At 37.8% G+C, this 12500-nt stretch overlaps 1 protein-coding gene across 8 annotated transcripts in view; it reads right to left on the bottom strand.

Annotated features, from left to right (window-relative positions):
• LOC113816358 (arrestin domain-containing protein 3) overlaps window positions 1-12500 on the bottom strand; it is a 22147-nt gene that overhangs the window by 9501 nt on the left and 146 nt on the right. For 2 of the 8 annotated variants that reach the window (XM_027368415.2, XM_027368409.2), the window contains exons 1-10: window positions 8939-9073; window positions 8511-8555; window positions 7482-7601; window positions 5928-6074; window positions 4726-4937; window positions 4271-4453; window positions 3927-4109; window positions 3276-3675; window positions 972-1094; window positions 251-346 (exon numbers count right to left, since the gene is read on the bottom strand). In XM_027368415.2, coding sequence (XP_027224216.1) covers window positions 251-346; window positions 972-1094; window positions 3276-3675; window positions 3927-4109; window positions 4271-4453; window positions 4726-4937; window positions 5928-6074; window positions 7482-7593 — 1456 coding nt within the window. In that variant the 5' untranslated portion in view covers window positions 7594-7601; window positions 8511-8555; window positions 8939-9073. The other 6 variants (XM_027368413.2, XM_027368411.2, XM_070114890.1 and 3 more) reach the window with 4 other exon arrangements.

Below are 12500 nucleotides of genomic sequence, written 5' to 3'. Positions count from 1 at the left end.
ATTAGGCGAACTCTTTATATTTGAAATTTCTTTGAACTTAAATACTTCATTTATCTTTCATTAAGTGCAATCTTGTGACAAAGTAAATTCAACATAAGCATACAAGCAATAGAACAAAGAAGTGCAAAAATTATCACTGATGATGATAAAAATTTGAAAAAAAAAAAATAATAATAATAATAATTAATCAATCCAGTACACACACAAGCAAACCAGAGCAAACACATACAAACAAACAAACACAACCTACCTCCATGACTTGAATGAGAGCTGCGCGAACTGCTGCTTCGACTTCCTCTCTTCATCATGGCGCTACTTCCAGCCAAAGCACCAGTGACCAAACCAGCTGCAGAACCATTTTGGAATGTTACACATAATGGGACAAGTGGGGTGAAACAAGCAGGAAAGAAAAGGGCAAGACGGAGGATGTGAAGGAAGGTGGGAGGGCAGAAAGCAGAGGGATAAGGTGATGGAGAGGGGGAGGAAAGAGACAGAAGAAGGGGGTATGAGGGAGAGAGTAGAGGAGAGGGAGAAGGAGAAGGAGAAGGAGAAGGAGGGAGAGAGTGTGGGAGTGGGAGTGGGAGTGGGAGTGGGAGTGGGAGTGGGAGTGGGAGAGGAAGAGGGATAGGGAGGGTGAAAGGGCAGAGGAGAGGGAGAGGGAGAGTGAAAGAGAAAGAGAAAGAGAAAGGGACAGGGAAAGGGAGGAGCAGAGTGAGTGGGAGAGGAGGAAGAAAGAAGGAGGAAGGAAAAAGGACAAACGAAGAAGGAGGATGGAGGGGAAGGGCGAGTGAAAAGAGAGGGATAGATACATATAGACATAGAGGCAGAAGGGAATCATGAAATGGAGAATGAAATAGAAAGATAGGGAGATGTAGTGAAAGCCAAACAGGAAGGGAAGAAGAATGAGTGTAAGTTAGAACTATCAATACAAATAGCAATATTAAATCCTGTAAGTACTTTAAAAATCTTACCTGCACTACTGGAGCCACCAAGGTTATATGAAATGTAACAAGGCGCAAAACCTTCATCCTCGTCACTGCTATCCCCAGAGAATTTGTTGTGACCAAACATGCACTCATTGTATGAAGGTGGAGCTGTAAGAGAAAGTTGTGATTAGATATAAATGAAAATGTAGTAAGATGCAACTTCAGGCACTTTTTTTTTTTTTTTGTGTGTGTGTGTGTGTGTGTGTGTGTGTTTCCACATGATTTTGAGGCTTTGCGCATGTTTACTATCTTGATCTACTACAGAAGATCTATACTACTATATTGTTTTTATTAACCACTTTTATGCCATTGCTTCATGGCAAACACATGGACCAAAATATGGGCATCAGGCTTATATGAGCAGCCACTGTACCAGGTGTGTCACCACATGCGAAGACTGAAATGCAGTGACAAGATTCTGTGACTTCCCTTTCAATGTTATTTTCTTTTTCTTTTTTTGTTTTCTTTTTTTGACATTTTCCAATGTCATTATTTGTCATCTGATTTGCTTTATCCACATGGTAATAGACTGTTTAGACTCATTATGATCACTCTAGGTAGTCCATAACTCAGTGCAAGAAAAAATAAAATATATAATATTTTATTGTGTAATTTTAATTCTTTTCATAAAAATTAATTTTCTGTGATACAACCTGCACCACCAGTCACAGCAGCCAGGAACAAGTTGCTAAGCATGGAAATGGTGTCCTCCCTGGAGCCAGCACTCTTCCAGTCATGGCTCACAGACACTACATTCCACACTTGTTTATTGATGAGAATAATGCAAAAGCCACTTTCTGAACACCAAAGGATCTAATCACCCTCCAGGAGGTTCATGCACCTGATTCTTTTCCATCAGCCTGGCCATCAGCTGAAACCCACATGACAGCAAGTTTATGTAATCCGTCCCTCAAGCCAATTTTTTTCATGACATGATGGTAACATTATCTGGATTGAAGGGGTTAATGAATAAAATACAAGAACATTGTTAACCTTAACCTACTACCATATAAAAAAATATATATACATATACTGTATATATACATATGTATACGTTTTTTTTTTTTCTTCTTTTCTTAATATCAGCTATTGAAAACAATGCAATATGTATGAGGATGCTTGTGTGATTCCTGAAACCCAACTTGTTTATTTACATGGGAGTTATGTTTGATAACCCACTAGCGCCAATACATAGTGAAGCCAAAAATAATGGTTTCCGGGCGGATTCAAAATCGGCGCACGGGACTGGCCCAGAACCTGCCCACACCACAGGCAACAAAATCAGAGCACAAGCTCTGATCTAGCATTGCACCAGCGGGACACCCGCCAATATTTATTTTTCCAGGAGTCACATATGTTACATTTTTTTTTTACCAAAGCTATCAATATTCTTATTTTTATTATAGACATCATAATTACTAGTGTTACCAACATTAGTAACAGCAAAATTAAATACCAGAAAATATTTTCAAAAATCTAGGAAAAGGGTAAAAAGGTGTGACAGGTAGTACTGGTAATTGGCTCATTGGGGACTTGTATCCAAATAATTACAAAATTAAACACAGAGTGGGCATGAAGGCACATGCCATCCCTAGTGGCTTAGGGTTAATATAAGCAACAGATCTACATAAAACCCTTCAATCTAGGTGATGTGACAATCATGTCTTGAGATGGGAAATGTAAACATGCAGTCGAGAAAAAAATTGGCTGAGAGCCAAGGTGATGAGAATACTGAATATTATAAGTGTAAAAAATGAAGCAAATAAAATGTGACATTGTTATTACATAGAGCTATAGACTAACTAAAGAATAAATATGGAGCTGTGCAAAGAAAACAGTCTATTACCATCTTGATATAAAATATCAAATAACAAATATAAAAACTAGATAATGGCAAAAAAGCAAGAAATGCTTATGCAGAAAAAGAGATCATAACAATGCAGAGGGAAGACAAGTATTTATGTGGCCCCTGCCTATAAGCAACTCGAAGTTAGCCTAATGCTCAGATTTTGGGCAGTGTGCAGGCAGTGAGGCACCCAGATCCAATAAGTTAAATACCTTCTTGGTGAATAATTGCATGACTAGTTTTCAGTTATGATAAAACATTATTTGCAAAAACTAAGATGACAATATCAACTTCTATATACTGTATGTAACTTTATATAATCTTTTATATTCTATATAGAGAATATCATATACAAGAAATATGAATCCTTATAGTTCTGCATAAGAAATTTTAGAGCTAATGAGCATTGTCCCAAACTGTATCTTATATGCATCAATACTCACGCAAATTGGGATACTGCTGGATCCCTGGGAAGACGAAGTGCATTTGAGGTGCTGTAGGCTGTCCTCCTGGGTAGGCTGGTGGAGGCATGAAACCAGGTGCCATTGGCTGACCTGGCATTCCTGGTGGGACCACAAAGCCAGGAGCAGATGGCTGAGGTGGCATCCCTGGATCCACAAACCCTGGTGCTGAGGGTTGAGGTGGCATCCCTGGAACCCCAAAGCCAGGTGCAGGAGGCATACCTGGCATACCTGGTGGAGCAAATCCAGGTGCTGCAGGCTGGTTCCAGTAACCAGGAGCTGGAGTAAATATACCAAAATTCTCTTGAAGAGGAATCGATCCAATGATTACGGGAGCTGTGTGGGAAAGGTTTCCATGACAGCCACTTGGAGACAAATAAAACTGAAATATAAAAAGTTTTCATATTAGGTGCTATAGTAGTAAACTATACAGGCATGAAAATACTTGCTCTAATAACATGAGTTAACAATATGTGTACAAGATCAAGTAAGAACTTATGAAGCAATCTTCACATTAGAGTAATATCAAAGGTAGCATACAAAGAACAACTTATTGAGATGAACAAGTGCAAAGAGAGTAAGAGTAGGAATTTGGCTGAAAGGGAGGGTAGAGATAAAGTTGGCTAATGTTACCTCCAGTGTATAATCAATATCAATGATTCTACAGAACTCCAAGTTTGAGGGTGGCAAGGCCGGGACAAGCATCTCCACGCCCGACCAAATGTCATCTTCTCCTGCTGCTATTTCACCCCTCTTAATCTCAGCAACCACACGACTATCACTTTTTGTGTGGCCCTCTGCATAAAATGTCACTTTCTGGAAGGTTTTGTTCAATAAATTGCTATTTCTTTGAAATATAAAATGTTTTGATAAATATTACAAAGAATTTCTTTCTTTCCTTTGGTTTAATTCTTACCATAAATGAGGGTAAGCGGAAAGAGAAAATCCAAAAGAAATAAAGATATTACCGTACCTACCTGTTTAAGAGAAGCCTTGCTGTAAGAGACTTTGTTCCTGGTCATGTTAGAGCACTCTGCATTGAGCAGGATCTTCTGGCCAGGCACATAGCCTGAGCGGGGAATACGGACAACCATGGACAGAGGCCCACTCCTACACCAGAAGCAGCAAAGGTACTTGTGCTCATTGTACTCAATTGGCATCTACAGGATTGGAGGAAAGGGAAGGTGAGGAAATAGATAAATGATAACAAAATGAAAAAAAGAGTGGTTTAAAATTCACATGTCTTATGGATAAAGTTTAAATCATAGATGAACTTAATAACAATATGAATTCAAAATATTGTTAAAAGTTAGTATACTACTAGAGCAATAAAAATGTTGATGATACACATGATCCCAATAACAATATTGAAAGAAATCTAGACATTTAACATTATCCTACACATCCAAGTGTTTAGCCTCTCAATACTAACTTGAGCCTGGGGGTCTCTGTTCAAATCCAAAAGAGTGTTCACTGAATACGGCCTTTTAGCCTTCTTGTCAATGCCCCATGGAATGTCCATTTTGGCCTTACAGCAATGTCGCACTTGGCCAGTGGATGACTCAAAGGAAGATGGAATTCCATTAGGGAGAAGGAAGGAAAAATTGAACTGATGGGTTCCTGGTGGAAGTTCGTTTTTCTCACCTAAAGGGAGCGAAAAAAAATGGAAAGCCTTTGTGAGAAACTCGCATACATAAAAAGGATTTTAGAATAGGTAAAAAATTAAAATGTTAGTGAAATTATCAATACTTCAATGAAATTCCTATTTCAATACATTTATTTTCTATACATGTATATAGGTGCATATGTACAAGTTCATAAACAAATATATAAATAAATACTAAATAAACAAATACAGATAGCAAGCTAGTTAGCTAGCTAGCTAGATAGACTGGATAGATAGATAGACAAAAACAATAACAGACAGACAGATAGGGCAGTACTCAAATATGAGCTTGCAGATAATATAGTTCCTTTAGTAAGGAGGAGGAGGAGGAGGAGGAGGAGGAGAAGAAGGAGGAGGAGGAGGAGGAGGAGGAGGAGGAGGAGGAGGAGAAGGAGGAGGAGGAAGAGGAAGATGATGATGAGGAGGAGGGGGAGGGGAGGAGGAGGAGGAAGAGGAGCAGGGGGAGGAGGAGGAGGAGGAGGACGAGGAGCAGGCGGGAGAGGAGGAGGAGGAGGAGGAAGAGGAAGAGGAAGAGGAAGAGGAAGAGGAAGAGGAAGAGGAAGAGGAAGAGGAGGAGGAGGAGAAGGATATGAAAGATGAGTGTGGAGGATGAGGAGGATGAGGAGAAAGAGGGGCAAGGAGAGGAGGAGGAGCAGGGGGAGGAAGAGAAGCAGGGGGAGGAGGAGGAGCAAGGGGAGGAGGAGGAGCAAGGGGAGGAGGAGGAGCAAGGGGGGGGGGAGGAGCAAGGGGGGGGGGGGGGGCAAGGGGAGGGGGAGGAGCAGGAGGAGGAGGAGGAGCAGGGGGAGGAGGGGGAGCAGGAGCAGGGGGTGGAGGAGGAGCAGGGGGAGGAGGAGGAGCAGGGGAAGAGGAGGAGGAGATAAAAAAAAAAAAAAAAAAAAAAAAAAAAAAAAAAGTGAAAAAGTGAAAGAGCTGGAAATAGAAATACTAAAATTAATAACAATACTAACCATTTCCCCATACACGATATTCCCTGGAGTAGTACGTCTCCGAACTGTTATAATGCACTGTCTCTGTCTCACTCTGGCCATCTCTCTGAACAGTTTTTTGCTCACTCCAATGAACTTTTCCAGATCCTTTGAATTTCACTTCAATTCCTGAAAAATGTATTATAAACCTCTGTAACAATTAATGTATCTAAATGTCTTTATCCACAAATAAATATCTTGTAAACTTAAAAGAACATGCAAAAAAATTGTCCGTATGCACTAATACTTTGGAGATCATGTGTCTCTTATATTTTGTGCATGAAATATAGCAGAGAATAGCAGCTATCAATACAATAAATAAATATCTTGCTCATATACTCTGCATAAATATAATATACACATAAAAACATCAACACCATTAATGCTTTTGGTAAACTTTTTGTTACACACAGCCATCTAACACTGCAATTATTATTCTTGTTTCAATTATTCACATTGTAACATACAAGAATCTTCTATTATTTTCCTTTGCAAAAGATATATATAAAAGTATTGTTAACTGTTTACAAAGTAACCACACCCTTCTGAGTCCCAATTAATCCTGAGGATTCACAAACATTGTGGCATGAACCAAAAACCTTCCTAACCCAGGAGCTTAACCCCTAGTCCCCCACACGACCAGTGTATTTCCCTATCGGAAGCTCTGCCCCATATCCCCACCTTATCTCCACGGAATTATTTTTCCACTGCATTTGACATAACCTTGTAGCCGACCCCTGCAACCTGCAACGTAGCATACTTCCCCCAGGTTGGGTCCAGGTCCACAGCCTGTCCTCTCGCCCTCACCATCAGCAATTTCTCGATGACGCGTACCGAGACCTGATTTGTTCACCACAGACACCTCTCGGCTTGCCTATTGGACCACAGACTCCCCTCGTTCCCGGGTAGCTTACACAGCCTAGACCCACTTAAGCTCCCGCACCCAGGCTGAGTTCATCACTCATGATCCTCCAGCCGAGCAAGACACAGCAAGCAGCAACAAGGCCTAACCAGGCCTTAGCCAACGGATGAGCTGCCCCGGCTCTCCCCGGCGATCTCCAGCACACCAGCCAGACCTGTGGGCACTCACAACCCCACCCAAAAGCTCCTTAGAGAGATGATTGACACCAGTCTATGGCAGATGCAAATCCATTGCCATAACCTCTTTTCTTCATTTCTGAATATTATTTGCCTTGGCAGTCTATTTCATGTATCAGTAAGTGTAGTTTTTTATTTCTTTAAATTGTTTTTAGATTTTCCAGTAAATGCATACCAAAGTATATCATCAACTTGCGAAGGAAATATCAAAGATAAAAAGTGTCTTATTTTTAGTTGATCCATCCATTACAGGCAAAGTTCACCTTGTACCATATGGCTATGTGAAACTGAAAATATACCACAGTTTCACACACAGATACTATTAAAAAGAATCTCTACGTTCATTTCATAATTCACAAATATTCTATCTACATGACTGCATAATGTTTAACCATACACAAATACAATTCATTACTTTTACGAAATACGAAAACTCACCTCTACAGGATATTGGATTACTCAGTGATACAATTATGCGACCTGTTATGGTCTGCCCCGAGAAGAACACAGCAGACGGGTTGTCAAAATCAATTACTATGGACTTGGTCATGGTGTTTTCTGCGAAGTATATGTAAAGGATTAATATTTTCTTAAGCAGTTCATTTTGAGATAATCTATATGAAACGTTAAGTAGTTGAACTTTAATCACCAAAAATCTTTTTCACTTTTCAATAATATCAAAGATAGTGAGATAATTTCAAAATAAAGTTAAATACATATCTAATAATCCTGAATATGCTACTAGCAATGTAATATGTTACAAATATTGTTTATCCAAAAGGAATGACAACAATTTACATCTGTTAGAGTTTTTTTTCCATTAATAACTTAATGGTTCTGAAATGCTTAAAAAAATACTTATATATAATTATAATAACAATGATTCTCACCCTGTCATCACCTAATACATTATCTACAAAATCTCTTATATACAGAGGGTTTGGTATGTTCTATAAAGACCTAGATATACATTTGGTAACCTAAACCAAAAGTAAAATAACTTTTTTTTAAATCTAAGGTCACAGGAAACATTGCACCACTTTAATGACAATTCTCAAGTTGCAAGATTTTCCATTCAATATATCTTCATGATGTAACTTTTTGATATATAATTCATATGTATGCATGAACATACAGATAAACAGGATAAATATCTTAATAATATATTGCATATATTAACACACCCATGCCTAGCAATTATTTCTTAACTTATACCCAATTTTCTACAACTGATGTTGTACTACACAAAAAAGAAAAATATATATAACCACTTGATGATTATCAAATACACAGAATACTACACTGATCAATTTAAAGTAAAACATACTAAATGTAATATTCAATAAAACTAAATATCATAGTATACCTTTCATATTCTTTCGGACACTTGTTAGTACGTTACTTCATTCCATCTATTTATAATCAAATATACTTAATTAAATATCATCCTATACCACAACTTCTTACCTGTATGATGGTTTAAGTCTTCTTACACCCAGTAGGCTCTTCTATCTGCGAAATAGGAAAAAAATCACGCTTAGGGAAAATATTACTAAAATTCCACAGTCAACATCGCTTCTCTTAAACTTGCCACCCAAACGCAAATCTGTTATTTTTTTCTTATCGTTATTATTATATATATGCAAGAAACAAGAAAACCAACCCTTAATAACAATCACCACCACAAATACCACAAGACACTATAGAGCCGTACGTCTGCCTAAAGACTGGTGAATGAACATTTCTGTAGCACGCGGTATAGCTTCAGAGGTTCAGCGTTGTCATGTAACACCCAGTCATGACCCGACGCAACATTTTTGTCTATTTTTTACTATAGTAATGAAATAACGTAGCGTGCTGGTCACGCCTTCAAAACGTGAAATATGGATACTTACGTTCGCTAATTTCCCTATCAGATAGATGTCAATTGGTAGAAATGTATGGCATAGAGGGTGATATCTTTGGCTGTGCTCCAACAGGCGTCCGTAGAGGTCTTACAGGAGGAACACAGCGTGGTGATATGCTACTCGCTCAGACTCAGGGTATTTGGGGGCGTGGCTTATACTGTCTGTTTCACCATGTCTGTCATTTTTTCCGACAATCTATTCCTCGTGTTTATTCACATTTCTCTGTTCTGCCTCTCTGTCTACCTAGCTTGCTGTCTTCTGTCTGTCAACCTTTCTCTGCCTTTTTCGTGTTCCTATCTTTCTGAATGAATCTCGCTCTTCTGTCTAGAAATACCTCACCCTGTCTGAATTTCTATCTGACTCGTTCTTTTCTATTATCCCACTCGTGCCTATTTACAGTAGCCCTATCTCTATTCCATTATATATTCTGTAGTTCGATTTCTCTCCTTTTTTAAATTATTAACTCCTTGCCAAACCTATCTCCTATTTCGTTGTTCGCTATCGGTTTCCGTTTCTCTCTCCATATCTTCCCACCCGCATACTCCGTGGCACTGGGGACATGGCTTCTTGAGTGTCTTTTCTTTGGTCCTATTCGCAATGCTATAGGTAAAGTAGGGCTAGTCATTCTCTCTCACTTTCCCTCTCCCCCCTCCCCTCTCTCTCTCTCTCTCTCTCTCTCTCTCTCTCTCTCTCTCTCTCTCTCTCTCTCTCTCTCTCTCTCTCTCTCTCTCTCTCTCTCTCTCTCTCTCTCTCTCTCTCTCTCTCTCTCTCTCTCTCTCTCACTGTCTTTATTTACTTGTATTTATATCCAAAGAGAATGCGAGCTATAAAATAACATAATGAATTCTAAACATGATATATATTTTCATTAATAAAATAATAAAGGCTACAAAATTCCACAGGAGTCAACTGTTAGGCCCGGTCAGTGTTGCCATACACACGTGGAACTACAGTGCCGGCAACAGACTAGAGTGGCCATGTTAGAAAATTTCTCAGTATACAGAGACAGAATATGAATTTAAGGTTGTGGAATCTACCGTCTAAAAATAAATCACGATTGATTTTTTTCTTCTGGTATTGCAACAATTCACCGGCTTCCCTTCATGGTATTCACTCACTGCTGTCCTTGTGTAGTCCCAAGGTTAGTGTAATTACATGAAATTTGACTCTGTAAACAGATCGGATGTGTGTGACTAACCACACTGCGAAGGGAAGTCTTTGGATATAAAATAGGTTGAGTATGGAGTAGGACTTGTGAAAGCATAGAAATATAGGCGATAACCTTAAAAGTTAACGCAGAAAGTCCTTCAGTTGTGTGAAATCCTGTGATATTCAGATTTTTTTTCATCAATATCTTTTAGTTAGGGTAATGGATCTTTAATCGTATAATATACAATCGTATTTGTTATATATGAGATCATTTTCGTAATTTGAGATACTAGTATAGAAATAACCACATCAGAACACAAAGTTCATATAGAAATACAATTTTATCTTGAATACTGAATGACTGAAGTCCATATTTATATATATATATATATATATATATATATATATATACATATATATGTATATGTATGAATCCATGTATATTTTCAGACTTCATCAGTGAGATCTTTGAGATTTCCGATTTACCTGAATGTCAACACCGCCGAAATGCGCTTTAAAACCAATAATCGATGTTAAATAAATGATGTGGCAACAGTTCTATCCTCCGTGTGGTTCGTGCTTGCTGTCTTGCAAGGTAAAGGCAAGTCACGAATAAGTGATTATGCCAAGCAAAGACGGTGACTCAGCAGTCATAGGGAAATATTGTAAAGGCAGATGGAAAGAAGGTAACAGTCTGGCAAAAGACTGGCGAATAGATTATTAAGGACCGAAGTAAGAAAATAAGCTGACAATGAAATGTAAACAGATAATACCGATGTATAAGAAAAGAAACTGATATATATACAGATTTAGAAAAAAGATAAAGGCTGAATAGGGAGAGGTGTGAACCCAGTATATATATATAAATATATATATATACATATATATATATATATATATATATATATATATATATATATATATGTGTGTGTGTGTGTGTAAATATATATTACATATATATATTCATATACATTTCGTGTGTATATACATATATATTACATATGTATATGTATATATATTTATATATTTTTATTTATATTCACATACATATGCATATATATATATATATATATATATATATATATGTGTGTGTGTGTGTGTGTGTGTGTGTGTGTGTGTGTGTGTATGTGTGTGTATTTATTTATTCATATATTCATATATACACATACACATACATACTTTGTGTGTGTGTGTGTGTGTGTGTGTGTGTGTGTGTGTGTGTGTGTGTGTGCACAATAGGCTTCTGATTTGCCGGCAGGAAGTGCACTTACGGAAGACCCCCCCCCCTCCCCCATCGATATGCTCCAGCCTTTGGGACATACGGTGTTGTAAGTTATAAGATATGGTAAAATAATGATAATAATTAAAAAACACCAGCCAGTATGCGACTGTTGGCTCAATAGTAATTTGTTTCCCACACCAAAGTAGATAGCATTTGTCTTTTTTTTTTTTTAGTAGTAGCAGGTGTTTTATATCTCTGTTTAGTTACTCTTGATGAAAAAAAGACTGTTGTTACGTAGCCGCTCCTAAAAATAATATAGTAACAAACCAAACGAGAGATGGAAGCCGGGGCTAAAGCGGCTGTCGCGTGTGTCAGAGCGTGCATATGATTTTCTCGGAACAAGAAGCTATTGTCTGACTGAAGTTTCTTGTTTTCCTGAAGAACAGAGTCTTGGCTGTTCCGGGGAGAGAACTGCACACTGACTGCAGGGTGTCGGAGTAGCACTGCCGAGGCGTTTAAAACAATGATTCTCTATGACAACCAGTATATGATAATGGATCTGGCATGCTACATATGAAAAAGTATGTAGACTGCTTCGAATTATTTTTAAAAATTATGTAGACTGCTTCGAATTATTTTTAAAAAAGTATGTAGACTGCTTCGAATTATTTTTTCAAAGTATGTAGACTGCTTCGAATTATTTTTTTAAAGTATGTAGACTGCTTCGAATTATTTTTAAAAAGTATGTAGACTGCTATATATTATGAAAAGTACGTGGATTGTTATTAAGAAAGTATCTAGGAAGCTACAAATTATGAAAATGTGTGTAGACTGCTACATATTATGAAAAAGTATGCAGACCGCTATACATCATGAAAAGTACGTCGATTGCTATTAAGAAATGTAGACTGCAACATATGCACACAAACGCTGTATGAATTACAATTATAATTATCAATTATCATCAGCTTCGTCACATTAGGCCCTGACACCTTTTTTATTTACCTCTAAACAGTTCTTATTAGAGAGATACATTCATATCCTTAACCAGATAATCTTAGGATCATATCACAAAAAATACGAACAATAAAAACAAATAATAGCTAGATTTTGGGTAGTAGTTAGTCACATAAAGCGTGACCGTCTTCTACCAGTGAGTGTTTTTTTTCAGTAAAATGG

The sequence above is a fragment of the Penaeus vannamei genome, chromosome 3, assembly GCF_042767895.1.
Source record: "Penaeus vannamei isolate JL-2024 chromosome 3, ASM4276789v1, whole genome shotgun sequence".
Taxonomy (NCBI): Eukaryota; Metazoa; Arthropoda; class Malacostraca; order Decapoda; family Penaeidae; genus Penaeus; species Penaeus vannamei.
The sequence above is the reverse complement of the archived record's forward strand: the minus strand, read 5'-3'. Positions and strand labels throughout refer to the sequence as shown.